The sequence below is a fragment of the Callionymus lyra genome, chromosome 7 (genome assembly GCF_982586985.1).
Source record: "Callionymus lyra chromosome 7, fCalLyr1.hap1.1, whole genome shotgun sequence".
Classification (NCBI taxonomy): domain Eukaryota; kingdom Metazoa; phylum Chordata; class Actinopteri; order Syngnathiformes; family Callionymidae; genus Callionymus; species Callionymus lyra.
Window position 1 is genome coordinate 5,172,657 of NC_141824.1, and position 17,561 is coordinate 5,190,217.

Sequence of the window (17,561 nt, forward strand, 5' to 3'; positions counted from 1 at the left end):
TTCTCTGAGACCAATCGTGGCAGAAACTAATACTGGCAACTCTTGATCCTTCTTAACATTTATTGTTAGAAAAATATGTTTTTTCACGTTTCCATTAATTCATATTTTTATATTGAAGCAATCATTAACTGTAATTACATCTACCTTTGATTATTATCGTTACTATCATTTATATTACAAATGCATTGATATTTAAAAATACAAGACAATATTTGCTTTATTTTTAGTCATGTTTGTACTGGAATGGTTCTAACCATCTGTTTTTATTTAACAAAATAATACAGTTGAAGAGTTTATGTTACAAAATTTCTAAACTGCTAATAAATGCAAGTCAAGTGTCGTTTAAGCTAGTTTTTAATTGCATGTAAATCTCCAAAAGGGAAATATATTGAGAGGTGCAGGCTTGTTAAACTGATATATAGATATAATATATATATAATATATATATATATGAGTCACTTGACAACATTATTTAACCTAATAACTATGAATTATGAATGAGGAGCTAATGAGGCTCATAAACATTGTTGCTAAATTGCTAATGAAGTTATAGTTTATTTTACACACTAGCTTACAGGCAATATTTGAAAAGCACTGCAGAAATACACTAGATAAACAAATACATAAATATGGCTGATATGACAAGATTACTAACAGGTTTTTTTTATTTACCCTAAAACATGACTATTGACATGTGTACCAATTGTTATTATAGTTACTTATTTAACCAAGTAGCTGAGTGTGTAGAAGCTGTTGGATGAATCATTTTATCATATTTGGTTGTTCAAGCAAAGCGAACAACACAAAATTAAATGTATATGGTATTGTCTTTTTCAACATTCCATTTATATTTATATTCATTATTGGGTCTCTCACACACACACACACACACACACACACACACACACACACACACACACACACACACACACACACACACACACACACACACACACACACACACACACACACACACACACACACACACACACACACACACACACACACAAAAGACTAAGAGCACGCAGACGCGGAATGGTTGGAAAAAAAGCCACAGGATGTTTGGGAAATGTTGCGTGTTGATCTTTACCTCCCTCTGACCTCGGTAAGCACTGATCACGAATCAGATCCTGTAAAGAATCAACATTTGTGTTACTATTATTATAGATAAATAGTTTAAGGAAAGAATATACAACGTCGGATGAAATCATTTGAACATTCATCCATTTTTTTCAGATGCAGGCAGAACCTCTGACTACTTGGTTTCACATTCTTACATCAAAAATCAAGTCATTTATATCAACAACTGTTGCATCTCACATCAATGTTGACAGGCTCGATGGTGTTGATATGGACGTTGGGTGCGGACGACGAGCGGTCCCGCTGCCCAAACTGGTTACGGTGGTCTTCCTCATTGGGCCGGAAACTAGGTGGGATGGGTATGGACTTGGACGGGGACACAGTGGCGTGGCATATGGATCTGGAAAGGTTTGAAGCCATCAATAAGAGAGAGCACAGAGACGAACACGCAGAAAGGGAGAGAGCGGGGATTACCCTGTGGAGTCTGATGGGGGGAGTGAAGGACAGACTTCGGACACGGGGGTCGTCCCTTCTGAAGAAACTTCCTCCTGAGTGAAGGGGTGGTGCTCGAAGAACTTGGAAACTAGCAATAAGCTTGAACCACAAAAGAAAATGTTATTAAAATCAAGTTTAAATGAAGGTTTTTTACTGAATGTTATCCTGCTTATATATTAATCTATAACTGCACACATGTTTATAGATGCATCAGGTTAAAAACAATACTTTCTTTATATTAAATTGTTAATTATTTAGACGCGCTTAAACTGACCATGACCTCAGTGAAGAGTCAACACTTTAAATCACAGCTTAATTTAAGATTTTGTACAACTTCTCAAGTGACACAACTTACTGTAACTGGTCGTAGTTGACACACATAAGAGGAACCTCGGTGCTGCAGCGCTGGTGGAACTTGTACCCCCATGTCTGGCAGCGGAACCCCTGGAAAAGCAGCTTCCTGCAGAAGTCGCAGAAGGCCAGAGTGAAGAAAGTCTTCCTCACCTAAAACTGATCAACTTTAATGCCTAAACAATTTAGAGTCATGAAGATGGAGGAGAACTTAGGTCTGTATCTGATGTGCTGATAAAGTACAATTTATAGTAATAATACCTTTCATTATTAGTCATTATTATTAATGATTTGAACTGATAAACATGTACAGACTCCAGTCAAGCTGGTTTTTTACCAACTAACTAGATTCATATCATATAAAATATAATAAGTTACTAACACTCATTGGACAGCAGGTGGCAGTGTCATTTCAGAGATTGCTTGCACGACATTATAGTGTTTAGGTTTTATATGATACAACTTTTAAAATACATAATGGAATATAAAAAAAAAAAAGTGTACCTTGCTACAGACTTTTGTGTTTTTAGTATTAATATGGAACCTTGCAAACATAAGTGAAGTCAATCGCTCATACACGACTGACCACAATGCATCTGATTACAATAATTCAATAATGCTGTTTCACTTTCAAGGGACACAAACATGTTTTCAATACAAAAATAAACCTTTACTTTGGGATACTTTTGTGTTTTTATGTGTGTAATTCATTGCTTCTTGGACAGATCCGTTTAGTCTGTCAATTTCAACAAAGACAAAGACATATGAGCTTCAGTCTTTACATTAAAATGAAAATACTTGTTTCTTTTTGTTAAAATTTAAAAAGACAATTACATTAAAACCTTCCTTGATAGTTTATTGTCTTGAACATAACAACCACTCTGATCATATTCCTCTCAATACTGCACAAGGAAGTAAAGAAGGATCATCAATGACAGAGAACATATGAAGTGAATCATTATTCTCTGTCTGCTTCACACTCAGGAAGGAATATCACAACTCTTCATCATGGTTAGTGACACCAAACACTTTACAAACACATTTCTTAAGTTAAGAACTATAGAAATGATCCCTGAAAGTATAGTCTTAACTTAACTCTGCACCAACATCACACTCCATCCTCACACCAAACCATTACAGTGACGGATGCATAGTTTTTGAATTTTAAAATGTTACTGTCATTCATTTGATTGCAAAGAGATGAGACTAGAAAACATAATTGTAGTTTCATAGTTTATACACAACATGTATTCAAAATCACTACGTTCAATTCCATAATTCATCTAAACTGTGATTATTGATCACCATGACATTAAAACAACTATATCAGGTTATTTTATTATGCATTACAAACAATTGTAAACATTAAACAATATAGTTTAATACAAGGGAAAATACATTTGAACAAGAGTTGCGTTTGATGTTAAAATTAAAACGTTTTTTCAATTATTAAGATTCTGACTTAGGTGAGCGACTCACAGCTAGGGGGCGATCTAGGTGGATTGTTGTGGTGTCCTCTTCCACGCTGCAAACAGAAAGCAGTTGAGTGCAGTGAGGGCGTGACACACAAGTCTCATAGAGGCACACCTGACTGGTGCAGGTGCTCGGGGGGCGGAGTCAAACATCCACACTGGGCGTCTCACCACACCTGTCCAAATGTGTCGTCAGTGTTGCACATTTGAGCTCTGGCGGGATCTAAGATGGCGGCACAGGTGTGGCGTGAGATCGGCGTCTCATGGTTGTGTAACCTGATGAAGTTTGACTTGAGAGAAGCAGGTCAGAGAGCAAACCTCCACAAACACATTCAGCCGACTCAGCAGGAAACTTTGAATCAAGTTTCTACATGTGAATTGTCGGCACAAGCTCTTCTGGATTTTTCTTCTACACAAAAGTGGACACAACTTATGTGCACCTGTTCAGCACAAGACGAGTTGATCAAAGCAATACAGTCATATTTAGGACATGAGTTGATCAGGAAACAGAAGGAGAGGTCAGAGATGTTGACCTTTCATAACAGCTGCACAAATGGATTCTTTCTGAGCCTCCACTGACCCTCAATGACAAGTGACTTTACTGAACATTTGGAGTCCAAACACATGTGGACGTTTTCTGTCCATTTATTTGAAGATCAAAACACACAAGAAATGAAGCAGCAGTTCAACTATGTTTGACAAGATTCTTCACCTCTGACATCACAACTGACGCTTCATTAACTAGTGTCTACACACCAGGAAGAAAACACACAAACTATTACATGAACACAAAACTGTCTGTGCGTGTACTTGTGTGTGTGTGTGTGTGTGTGTGTGTGTGTGTGTGTGTCTACACATTCATAAATTTGTCACTGTGTGTCTGATTTTTTTCCATTTTGGTTTTTGCATGTTTGTACTTATGTTTGTTATTTGATGTGTAAATACATGTGTTTGTTATCTTTTTATTTGTGTGTGCGCCTATTTTCAGGTTTGTTCAACTGTTTCCGTGAGTGTGTTTGGGCATGTGTGCCTGATTTTGTGTGTCAGTACCTGTTTTTAGACTCTGTTTGTCTGTATATATTTTCCGTGTGTGTATCATTTTGTCTACAGAGACATTTGTGTGTGTTAGTTATTGTGTGTTAGTGCTTTTGTTGCGCCAGAGAAGCATGTGTTTAAGTATTTATGTGTGTGCATTTCTGTGTAGTAGTAAAACACATGTGTGTGTGTTTGTCATTGTGTGTGATTGCTTTTTTGTGTGTGTGCATGTTTGTGCATTTTTTGCTTTGGTAAAGCATGCGTGTGTGTGTTTGCAGTTGTTTGTGAGTGCACTGTTGTGTGTCAGAGATGCATGTGTGTGCATCCTTGTGTGATGGTGAAGCATGTGTGTGTTTGTGTGTGATTGTGAGTGAGTGCATTATTGTGTTTTAGAGAAGCATGTTTGTGAGTGTTTGTGTGTGTGCATTTATTTGTGTTAAAGTGAAGCATGTGTGTGAGTGTTTGTGTGTGTGAGTGCATTTGTGTGTTCCAGAATCGTGTGTGTGCATTTATCTGTGTGTGTGTGTAGTTTTCATAACGGCTCAGATCACATGACATCCTGATGTGAGTTTCAAACACATTTCCAGTGAAGGAACAAAGATCAGCAGCTCTGACGTCTGCAGAGTCTCAGAAGAAAAAGACGTTTCTTGGTCGATTCCTCCTGAAACACGGAGACAGAAAAATGTATCAACTTGTAAAATCATGCGTGAAGTGAGTCTTGAAGAAAAGTGACAATTATCATCCACTGACTTTAGTCTCTGTCCACGGGCGGATCCTTCAGATGGTCCAGCTCCGAGCTGGGGGCCGCTGTAAGATCACAAACCCTGTTAGCTTGTGTGCTTCTCACCAGCAGATGAAACTAGTGTCAACACTGATGCTAGCATGCTAGCACTCTGTCACATGGTCAACATCTGAGCTGAGACAAGATCATGTACTTACAAGACGAGTCAGAGTCGCCTGAAATGGAAAGAAAGAGGACAAATTACACCTGAAGAAGATGAACATAGAAGAGTTCCTCTGACCTCTTCTCATCTCTGCTGACCTTCTTTGACCTTCTATTCTTTCTCTCCAGTATCTGGAGATGATCTGGATCAAATCACAAACTCTCACCTTTCTTCTTCTTCTTGTAGATGAAGTATCCAACCACTGTGAGCACCAGAGCGGAGGCAGCGACGGCGGCCATGATGATGTACAAGGTCAGGAAAGTCCTGGCTGTGGATGGAGAGCAAAGTAAGTGGAGACATGATCAGGTGACCAGTGTTAGAGACGTGGTGGGGCCTCATTCAGCAGATCCATGCTGACCACACCTGGACTCTCATCTGGATGAAAGAAACCTCTGGAGACACCAAGAAGGTTCTGAAGACTCTTACCGTTGGTCAGGATGTTTGACGGATCCAGTTTGGTGACCACGTCTTCCGGAATGCCGTCCAGTTGAAACACACACTCGTACCTGGACCAGTCGTCAGACGGGAGTTTCAGGTCCACCATGTTCTGGAAGGTTCCGTCAGGGTTGGGGAGGATCTCTCCGTGTTCCACGTCCTCGTGCAGCTCCTCTCCGTCTTTGGTCCAGAACAACATGGCTCTGTCGGGGTAGAAGCCTGTAGCGTGGCAGGTGACCGGAGAGCTGGCTGTCTTCTGGAGGAGAGACACTCGTGGACGCTCTGAAGGGAGAGACACCACACTTCAGAGAGAAAGTCAAAGGATGGACAGAGAATGAAGGAGAGGAGGAGGAGGGAGGACAGGGGTGGAGGTGAGGAAAAGAAGATAAGAGGAGAGAGAGAGAGAGAGGACATGAGGAGAGAGAGGAGGGAGAGAAGGAGGAAGGAGAGCAGAAGGAGAAGAAGGTCATGGAACTACCTGTTCTCATCAAGGTTTTGCTCCCAAACTTCACAAACTTCTTCAGATAGTTTGGACATTCCTGGGTGTAATAGAACTTTTTCTCTTTCTTTATGCCTTCATTCTGGTCCCACTTGTGTTTGGTGATGACGGCCTGAGGACTCGGAGCGACCCAGGTCAGAGTCTGAAGGTCAAACACGATGAAGTCTTCTCCATCATAGCCGTACTGTAGGTAACCTTTGACCTCTCCAGTCTCATCGTCCCACTCACAACCGTTCATCCTCTGAACGATGTGAACACCTGAGAGAGAAACCAGAGTGAGACCTGATCTACTCCACTGTTTAATACTCCACTGTGATCTACTCCTCTGTTTAATACTCCACTGTGATCTACTCCACTGTTTAATACTCCACTGTGATCTACTCCTCTGTTTAATACTCCACTGTGATCTACTCCACTGTTTAATACTCCACTGTGATCTACTCCACTGTGATCTACTCCACTGTGATCTACTCCACTGTTTAATACTCCACTGTGATCTACTCCACTATTTAATACTCCACTGTGATCTACTCCACTGTGATCTACTCCACTGTTTAATACTCCACTGTGATCTACTCCACTGTTTAATACTCCACTGTGATCTACTCCACTGTTTCATACTCCACTGTGATCTACTCCACTGTTTAATACTCCACTGTTTCATACTCCACTGTGATCTACTCCACTGTGGTCTACTCCACTGTTTAATACTCCACTGTGATCTACTCCACTGTGATCTACTCCACTGTTTAATACTCCACTGTGATCTACTCCACTGTTTTATACTCCACTGTGATCTACTCCACTGTTTAATACTCCACTGTTGTCTACTCCACTGTGGTCTACTCCACTGTTTCATACTCCACTGTGGTCTACTCCACTGTTTAATACTCCACTGTGTTCTACTCCACTGTTTCATACTCCACTGTTTAATACTCCACTGTTGTCTACTCCACTGTTTAATACTCCACTGTGATCTACTCCACTGTTTAATACTCCACTGTGATCTACTCCACTGTTTAATACTCCACTGTGATCTACTCCACTGTGATCTACTCCACTGTTTAATACTCCACTGTGATCTACTCCACTGTTTAATACTCCACTGTTGTCTACTCCACTGTTTAATACTCCACTGTGATCTACTCCACTGTTTAATACTCCACTGTTGTCTACTCCACTGTTTCATACTCCACTGTTTAATACTCCACTGTGATCTACTCCACTGTTTAATACTCCACTGTTGTCTACTCCACTGTTTCATACTCCACTGTTTAATACTCCACTGTGATCTACTCCACTGTGATCTACTCCACTGTTTAATACTCCACTGTTGTCTACTCCACTGTTTAATACTCCACTGTGATCTACTCCACTGTTTAATACTCCACTGTTGTCTACTCCACTGTTTAATACTCCACTGTGATCTACTCCACTGTTTAATACTCCACTGTGGTCTGCTCCACTGTTTCATACTCCACTGTGGTCTACTCCACTGTTTAATACTCCACTGTGATCTACTCCACTGTTTAATACTCCACTGTTGTCTACTCCACTGTTTAATACTCCACTGTGATCTACTCCACTGTTTAATACTCCACTGTTTAATACTCCACTGTTTAATACTCCACTGTTGTCTACTCCACTGTTTAATACTCCACTGTGATCTACTCCACTGTTTAATACTCCACTGTGATCTACTCCACTGTTTAATACTCCACTGTGATCTACTCCACTGTTTAATACTCCACTGTTGTCTACTCCACTGTTTAATACTCCACTGTGATCTACTCCACTGTTGTCTACTCCACTGTTGTCTACTCCACTGTTGTCTACTCCACTGTGACCTACTCCACTGTTTAATACTCCACTGTTGTCTACTCCACTGTTTAATACTCCACTGTGATCTACTGCACTGTTTAATACTCCACTGTGGTCTGCTCCACTGTTTCATACTCCACTGTGGTCTACTCCACTGTTTAATACTCCACTGTGATCTACTCCACTGTTTAATACTCCACTGTGGTCTACTCCACTGTGGTCTACTCCACTGTGATCTACTCCACTGTGGTCTACTCCACTGTGATCTACTCCACTGTTTAATACTCCACTGTGATCTACTCCACTGTTTAATACTCCACTGTGATCTACTCCACTGTTTCATACTCCACTGTGATCTACTCCACTGTTTAATACTCCACTGTGATCTACTCCACTGTTTCATACTCCACTGTGATCTACTCCACTGTTTAATACTCCACTGTGATCTACTCCACTGTTTCATACTCCACTGTGGTCTACTCCACTGTTTAATACTCCACTGTGATCTACTCCACTGTTTAATACTCCACTGTGATCTACTCCACTGTTTAATACTCCACTGTGGTCTACTCCACTGTGATCTACTCCGCTGTTTAATACTCCACTGTGGTCTACTCCACTGTGGTCTACTCCACTGTTTAATACTCCACTGTGGTCTACTCCACTGTGGTCTACTCCACTGTGGTCTACTCCACTGTTTAATACTCCACTGTGGTCTACTCCACTGTGGTCTACTCCACTGTGGTCTACTCCACTGTGGTCTACTCCACTGTGGTCTACTCCACTGTGATCTACTCCACTGTGATCTACTCCACTGTGGTCTACTCCACTGTGATCTACTCCACTGTTTAATACTCCACTGTGGTCTACTCCACTGTTTAATACTCCACTGTGATCTACTCCACTGTGATCTACTCCACTGTGGTCTACTCCACTGTTTAATACTCCACTGTGATCTACTCCACTGTTTAATACTCCACTGTGATCTACTCCACTGTTTAATACTCCACTGTGATCTACTCCACTGTTTAATACTCCACTGTGATCTACTCCACTGTTTAATACTCCACTGTGATCTACTCCACTGTTTAATACTCCACTGTGGTCTACTCCACTGTTTAATACTCCACTGTGGTCTTCTCTCCTTCTCTGAACTTGTATGATCTACTCCAGTTTCCTCCTCTGATCTACTCTGTATACAAGATTGATGGTTCAGGATGTAAAAAGGTTGAACATGATTCAGTTTAAGGTCAAACATTGATTTTAAAGACAACAAACCTCCAGTTTGGTTGAATCTCTGTTTTACTATTTCAATGTTGTTCTTGTCGACCTGCTGGTTATTATTTAACTTATTTGTGTTTCTCTCCCAGTACTGAGGATCATCTGCTGTGACCTGGATCATCCAGTCTTGTTTGGGTACATTTCTCCTGGTGTTGCTGTCGTAGTGTTCCACTTCAACTCCGTCCACATAAGTGACAGAAACAAACTCTGGGAAGTTTTTAACTCCAGCAGACGCAGTTCGGAAAAACTGCATTGTGTGAATCACTGTGAGACACAAAAACAAAGTTTAGATCTTCTCTGGTTCTGATGACACAACGTTGTGATGCAGCAGAACAATCACATCTTCTACAAAGACAAAGAGGTGAAGAACAGAGGGACAGTCAGCAGTGACACAAAGTTCACGTCCACACACGGACACCAGCAGAACATCCTTCACACTTCACTCTCCAAGAACCCTGGCTAACTGGGACACAACTATAGAAGAAGAAGAAGAAGAAAGAAGAAAAAACGATTAATATTAATAACAATCTGAAATGTAATAAATATTTATAATAAAACAAATAAGGAATAAAGAGAATTAAAAGAATAAATGGATGAATTAAGAAGAAACAGGAGCAACAATGTTGAAAAAGATCAAACAACTAAATTGAAATTGTTTTTAAAAAACACAGATAATGTTGCTTATTTTTATTATTTCTCTCTAATAACACATTTTCTATATTTTAATGAAAATTAAAACCAAGTTCATGGAACAAATCGAAGAATGATTGATAGAATAAAGATCATTGAAGGACATTAAGGTTAATGATGAACTTAAATAACATGAGTTTATATCAGTTTATAAATAACATGTTTCTGAAGATTACTGTTCAACATGATTGTAAATGTTTCATTTAGATATTTTAAGTCCAAACACAAGTTCAGAGCAGCTGCTTCACTGAGTTGCTCCAATAAACTGTGAGATGTGATAATATGTTGAAGTGAGCTGAGCTACAAGGTTGTCTGAACATGCGCACTTAAGAAATGCGACACTTTCTTTGTTTTTATTTCCTCATTTTAGTTCATGATAGACTTGTTTACTAAAGTCAAATCAATGAAAATTGTAAAAGCTCTTCTTGTGAGTCAATGAATCTCCTGATGGCAGCATCGTTTAAAAACAAGTGATCAGCTCATGAAGCAAAACTCTGGAGTCACTTTCTGTTCAGCGTCAAACAAGTTCCTCCGTCAATCAACAGAAGTGACTCAACAGCGCCACCAGGTGAGCACCTGACATTGAGCTCGGATCTACTTTTCTGTGTACGACTTCTTCACGGTTCTGAGATGAAAAGTGAATCAGTGAAACACTTTGACTCCTCTGAGAGTGAAAAGGTCATGAAGGTTGTAGTGAAGAGTATTTGGAGAAATAAAAGGTGACGCAGGTGTGAACACATGAAAGTGGAGGAAGGAGACTCACTCGCAGTTGAGCTGTGGATCCACACAACAAGCACAAACAACACCTTCTTCATCTTCAGCTCTTTTCTGGAGACTAGGATCCAACAAGTCTTCAGGTCGACGAACGAAGTACAAGTGAAAGTAAACAACAGACGCAGGAAGAAATATCTGAGCCAATGAGGATTCAGTGTGACGTCACGTCCAGATGGAAAGTGAAAGTAAACCAAACATGTTATTACGACTATTTTCTGTGACAAAAACTCCACTTTAGACTTTATTATTATTTCTTAGAGTCGTTCTTCTGAACCTTAAAGTCACGCAGAATGTGAACTATGGAATACCAGGAGTGTCAAATTAAAGTGAAGAGAAATAAAAGTGGATTGAATTACTTTTTATTTTGACATACGATGATTTATATGTATAAACGTTATTTCCTTCATATGGGTTACACACTCATTCTTCTTTTTTATTCACAACTTCATTCACAAAATATGGCCCTCGTGTAGTTTTACAGACAAGTTTTTCTAAAATATAACGATGAAAGTAAGTTTTTTGTGCAGACGAGAAAAGCTTCTAGTTCCCTCTAGTGGTTCAAACATGAAATTGAGCTAAAACAGTAAATACATTAGAATGATTTTCAGTCATTTTCATCAATTCAAGAACCATTTTTATCATTATTTTACGGACAGACTTTCTGTAGTTAAAAAAACACTTGAACTATCTTCAGTTCCCTCCTGGTCAGTGAGCTCTTGGTGCTCTACGATCTCTCCAACATTGTATGGTCTCACAGGAAGTAAAACTGCCTGTTCTTGGTACTATTTACCCACAAACCTTAGCATGAACTGGCCCTCAAAAGTAAACCTGTCAGAGAAAGTAAAGGTCTCAGGCAACAGCAGGTTGAAAGTGGGGATATAAGCAGTGGAGAAAATAAATAAATAAACTTTCAGGTTGAATTATAGAATTAAAATATATCATTTTTACTTAAAGTATACAATATTTGATTGTTTTTTTAGTTGATGAATCTCATACAGGAATAAAGTTGTGTGATGAGCTACAATATTTAACTTCATCAAAATGTCTTTAAATCCATTTGAATTAACATTTTCAATCAGGTTTTGTTTTTACACACAAATAAATGTGATCAGTATCCGTTCATGGTGATTGTCCTTATCTGCCACAATGATTCTTCCCTGACTGAATATCTTTTGAGCGTGTTGTGTTGAGTCTGTAATGCTGCCAACAAAGTTATGAATCTACAAGTTTCCTGACACACTTCGACTAGAAATTGTTCTTGATGATAGTTTATTGAAAATAATTCTTCTCACTTTTGTTTCTTTGTCAAGATGAAACATTAAACATTTCCACATGGTTGGTTTAAACACTCAATGTGAACATTTTGGTGCATGTGTTGAACTTTCATTTGGATTAATATGTAAGTTCACAGTATTGAGGGGAGGAATATGATCAGAGTGTTGGTTTTCCATTTTAAAAGTGTAAATATTGTCTCATTCTGCACTTTGTCCAGGACGAGAACACAGTCTTCTCTTTCAGTCAGACAAGCCTACTCTTGGGATGAAGGTTTTTGATCATCCATTGTGCCGACCAAGGCTTTTCTATGGTTTTCCACCAGTGTTTCCTCTTTCCTCTTGAGAACAGTGAGGCTCGAGGGTTTGAGGTTGATTTTAGTGGCACCAGAAGCTCCAACAAATCACTGGTTCCTCAACTGGTTGGCTCTACAACAAACTGAAGAAATGCTGACTCTGCTCTCTGTTCTAATGTTGACCACAGTGTTGGACAAATCTGTGATCAACACCTTAGAGAGCATGAGCTCCATCATCACATAACTTATGCTATTTATCCCAAAGCTTTCATGTATATATTACCCATTGAATTAAAATGCCATAGGATAGTGATGTTACCGACTGTGTCGAGGCTTCGAAGCGTGTGTCGAGTAATCCAGGAATTTTTTCATGAAGCGTGTATCGAGGCGTGTGTTGGTTACGTAGGTGATGACGTTCGAGGCCTCGCGAACCAGCCCGTCACGTGACCGGTTCGGTAATCGCTCGTGAACTTCCCGCGAAACTCAGAATAAAAGTGGCCTCAAAACGCAATGGAGCTTCCCCCACATCTCTTGGATTGGCGGATTGTTGACTATAGCAAACTTTGGTTTACTAGTAGTATCATGGAACTAGCGAGAAAAAGGCGTTTTTCCCCCGTGTGGCAGCATTTTGAGCAGATCTCTCCTATTAAGGTATAATAATGTTGGAATATAGGCTGTGAATTACAGCCTGTGATTAATATATTCTCACAGACACATACACACACCCATTATTATATATACTATATATATATATATATATATACAGACCCATTATTATATTTTATATATACACATATAAAGTATATATATGTATATATAAAAGATAATAATTGGTGTATATATATATATATTGGACACGCCTTGTACTTATATCCATCTTTTTTTTTGTCTGTTGTGTCTGTTGTGTTCCAAGGAAATTGGATTCAACAACAACACTTCATCAATGCTGAGGCATTATAGAGCCCTGCATGAGAGCTTGGAGACCAACGAGACAATTGAACCAACGTCAGGCAAGCTAGATGGCTTCTTTCAAATTCATTTATTTACTATACTACTGTTTGTTATTTATTTTATGTGGTCACTTACATGCAGCTTTTCTGTTTTAGGAAGCAAACTCTGGCATCGTTTAGATGCCACAGTACAGCAGACCAGGCCGAGGAATGAAACGGTTGATGCTACGGTGGCGGTGAAGACCTACCTCAACGAACACAATATTCCTAGAAACGAGGACCCCCTACAGTACTGGGCGAAATGTAAAAATATACACCCATCTCTCTTTCAGCTGGCCATGAAAATACTGTGTACCCCGGCTTCATCCGTCCCCTGCGAAAGGATTTTTTCCAAAGCCGGGGAAATAATCAGTAAAAAAAGAAACCGGCTGAAGCCCAGTACTGTGGGAAAATTGCTTTTTTTAAATAAAAAGGAATAATTATTTAAAAAAAACAAGGTTGTCAAGCACATTTTTTAATATCAGAATCATTTGCGCACAAATATGCAATGCTCCCAATTGTCCACATGATGGCATGGTCGTGCAAATGAAGCCTCACGAGGCTTTGCTCCAAAGATGAACTACTCGGCTGGGAGGCTTCGGTGCTTCATGAGGCTTCATCTCACCATCACTACCATAGGATGTTTATATTAAACTTTGACAGAACCAACAACCACTCTGATCATATTCCTCTCAATACTGCACAAGGAAGTAAAGAAGGATCATCAATGACAGAGAACATATGAAGTCAATCATTATTCTCTGTCTGCTTCACACTCAGGAAGGAATATCACAACTCTTCATCATGGTTAGTGACACCAAACACTTTACAAACACATTTCTTAAGTTAAGAAGTATAGAAACAATCCCTGAAAGTATAGTCTTAACTTAACTCTGCACCAACATCACACTCCATCCTCACACCAAACCATTACAGTGACGATCCAAAGGTGACCTTTGTGTTGAAGGAATGGCTTCATAAAAATCATTGTAAGGACCTGGAGTCTCTTAGTCAGTCTCCAGATCTAAACCTCATAGATCACAGATGTCAAATCAGTCCAGAAAAGTGCTTGTTCTTTGTAGTGTAGTTCACAGAAATAAATAATTGTTTACTCAAAATTATTCAATAAATGACATTTGTTTCTTATAATATTGACTTTACCCCATGTGTGTGCAAGCTTTATGGTTCATGTGTTTGATATAAACATACATTTCATGTTGTGTATTTAATAGTGATGTGTTGATGAAGCCAAATGAAACAGTGTCATGTTGTTTAGAGGTCAGTAGGTGGCGCCATCAGTTTAAAAATTATGTTTCATTAGAAAAGTTGTTCAAAACAATGGAAAATAGTGCAGAGACCGCCATCTAGTGGACACTTAAAAATAATGACACTGCTTCATCAAGCTAAGAAGTACAAAGCACTTTCAATATTTACAAAGTATTTTATTAATTGACTTTTGTTTATTATAATATTGACTTTACTTTTTGTGTTTTTTAAATAATGTAGAAACCTAGTTTGAAAGTATTGTGGTGCATGTGTTTGATTTGTAAATACATTTCATGTTGTGTATTTAATGTGAATCACACAGTATCATGTTTGTTCAAATTAATGAATGCAGAAGAAAAATAATAAATACAAAATCAACCGTCATAATAGTTTGGTGTGAGGATGGAGTGTGATGTTGGTGCAGAGTTAAGTTAAGACTATACTTTCAGGGATCATTTCTATAGTTCTTAACTTAAGAAATGTGTTTGTAAAGTGTTTGGTGTCACTAACCATGATGAAGAGTTGTGATATTCCTTCCTGAGTGTGAAGCAGACAGAGAATAATGATTGACTTCATATGTTCTCTGTCATTGATGATCCTTCTTTACTTCCTTGTGCAGTATTGAGAGGAATATGATCAGAGTGGTTGTGTTGTCAAAGATAAATGTACACTTATCAGACAATAAAATAGTTTGAATGAAGGTTTATTCAACATGTAAATTAAAAGTGCTCACACTCATTTGTTTCAAGGTGAGATGAGACATCAAACTTTTCCATGCATTTGCTATTGGTGTCAATCTTTCATTTGAAATAATGTCACAATATGTTTTGCATTTTTTAAAGATGAAATGTTATTTTTAAAATGTTTTGTATGTTTTATTTGTATCTGTATTGCAAAAACAAAGCAGGAGTCATTCATGATGAAGTGGAAAAAGCGAGCCATCTGCGGCGCCATCTAGATGTTACTAATGAAGTCCTGAGGTCGTCAGTCAACAAGATGTTTGCCAAGATTGTTCGATGGTCTGCTAGTGTTTAGTTTTAGTCCTCTTGACTCTTTTGTCTCAAAAAGGCACAAATCCACTTATTAATCTGATCAACAATTAAATTGATTATTTTTGTGGAAAATAATAAAAAAAAAGTTTTTTTACATTTGTTGTTAAAATGAATATTATTTTTAGTTAAATGACATTTGTATGTATTGTCTTCTAAAAAAGTAAAAAAATATATAGAAAATTGAAAATATAATTTTACAGGAAAAAAAACTGAGATTTAATTATATTGTAAATGAAATTGTAATTTATTAACGTTTTGAACAGAACTCAAATCAGAAATAATATGCTTCAATTTTATTTTACTTTATTCCACATATTTAATTTAAAATATTTTAAAGCTTGACTAATGTAACTAACGTTTTTTATTTAAACATGTTCATTATAGAATCATATTATTACTACTACATACATTAAAATACATTAATGACAATTTCCACTTTTGGCACAGTCTCGTTTCAAAATAATTATGTCAAATGTAGAAAAAAGAACCAACCTTAATATTATTCCACAACATCATTTATTATTTGTATTGACCATTAGTAATGTATTTATTCATAGTTTCAGTTTTCTTTGAAGAAATAAATAACTATTTCTACATTCATATAGTTTTATTTTGTTATTATATAACATTTTACAAACAAGTAGATCAATCGCATTTTTTAACACTAAAGTGTTTATATTAACAATATTTTATTGATCAATTGTGACAGGACAATATTTAACTTATCTTAAAATTTAAACACTTTTAAAAGAGTCGTCAAAAATAATCCAAGATTTCAAGTAAAATGGCATCTTGCTCGGACGGTACAAGCTTGACAACAGCGCCACCAAGCGGAGAGAGGAAGAAAGAAAAAAGACGACTACCATTCTCCACTTTTCATGCACTTCTTTAATACATCAGTTTTCCATATTCACAACAAATACATTAAGCTCTTTCTCCGTATGATACAGCCTTAAATATTTGTACACGCAACTTTTTTTCTTTTGCCTATCAAAATGTCTCTTAAATTGAACATTTTATAATTTGTTACATTTGTAGTTTCCATGCCTTCTAGCAAACTTGACAGTATTTCCTTTGTACAACTATTTACAGGTGGAACGAAACAAAAGAGAAAACGTCATGATCATTTTCAATTGAAAGGTTTTTGTGTTTGTGTGCGAGTGTAGGGAGTTTAAGGTGCAGGCAACAGGTCGAGAGAGAGGGAATGTTCCAGAAGAGTTGGTGACTGGAGCAGAGCTCAAGAGATATACAAGTCAAAAAAAAAGATAGAATGAGGCCGATGTGCGTCTAGCCCTGCACAGGTAGATATCCCGGCTGATACTGATGTGTGGAGGAGGCGACCACTTTCTTTTCAACTCATGTCAGCTCGTGACAACTTGGCTGTGACTTATGAAACATGAGTGATATCAGTGAACACGACCCAGGCCAGCTTCTCCCCGTGAGTCCAGGATGAACATGTGACCCGACTTCATCCATATGTGTCTCCGACAAACCATTCATTTTTACATTGAATTGATTTTGTGGATTTTTGCGACACTATGTCACAATGAGTTTCTTTCGAGAGGAACCTTTTGATTAGAGCTCCAATGTATTTGAAAACCCATTTAAATGTTACAAATATGTGATTAAAAATAATGTTTTAGGTGCTAAAGTTGAATAAAAAAACAAACACAGAAGGTGTCGGAGACGTTTCTGATTCACTTTGATGATTCATAATTCAACATTTCATTTCAAAGTCGACCGAATCATTGTCATCAATCCATCAAAATATGAATCACACATCTTAACAAACAAAGATCACTCATCATGA

The 17,561-nt window shown here is 38.0% G+C and overlaps 1 protein-coding gene and 3 non-coding genes across 4 annotated transcripts; 1 reads left to right on the plus strand and 3 right to left on the minus strand.

The window, feature by feature from the left end:
- Positions 1–2,801: 2,801 nt before the first annotated feature.
- Positions 2,802–3,014, minus strand: LOC148074697 (small nucleolar RNA U3). Its single transcript, XR_015712011.1, has one exon. It is a non-coding gene; the product is annotated as a small nucleolar RNA U3 (small nucleolar RNA).
- Positions 3,015–4,936: 1,922 nt separating this feature from the next.
- LOC148074698 (class I histocompatibility antigen, F10 alpha chain-like) lies at positions 4,937–9,671 on the minus strand. The gene is made up of 7 exons (XM_087794815.1): positions 9,411–9,671; positions 6,291–6,569; positions 5,804–6,094; positions 5,544–5,645; positions 5,373–5,390; positions 5,184–5,240; positions 4,937–5,094 (listed from the first exon to the last, which is right to left on the minus strand). The coding sequence occupies exons 1-6, from the start codon at positions 9,664–9,666 to the stop codon at positions 5,185–5,187; spliced, it is 1,002 nt and encodes a 333-aa protein (XP_087650941.1). The 5' UTR covers positions 9,667–9,671; the 3' UTR covers positions 4,937–5,094; position 5,184.
- A 4,433-nt stretch (positions 9,672–14,104) lies between these two features.
- Positions 14,105–14,317, minus strand: LOC148074699 (small nucleolar RNA U3). The gene has a single exon (XR_015712009.1). It is a non-coding gene; the product is annotated as a small nucleolar RNA U3 (small nucleolar RNA).
- An 815-nt stretch (positions 14,318–15,132) lies between these two features.
- On the plus strand, positions 15,133–15,345 carry LOC148074700 (small nucleolar RNA U3). The gene has a single exon (XR_015711938.1). It is a non-coding gene; the product is annotated as a small nucleolar RNA U3 (small nucleolar RNA).
- Positions 15,346–17,561: the final 2,216 nt, after the last annotated feature.

Excerpts from the sequence above, each read along its gene's own strand:
- LOC148074698 (XM_087794815.1), bottom strand. The coding sequence starts at position 9,666 with ATGCAGTTTTTCCGAACTGCGTCTGCTGGAGTTAAAAACTTCCCAGAG. Across the intron at positions 6,570-9,410 it reads GAGATTCAACCAAACTGGAG|GTGTTCACATCGTTCAGAGG; the intron begins GTTTGTTGTCTT and ends TTTCTCTCTCAG. Across the intron at positions 6,095-6,290 it reads CAAAACCTTGATGAGAACAG|AGCGTCCACGAGTGTCTCTC; the intron begins GTAGTTCCATGA and ends CTCTCCCTTCAG.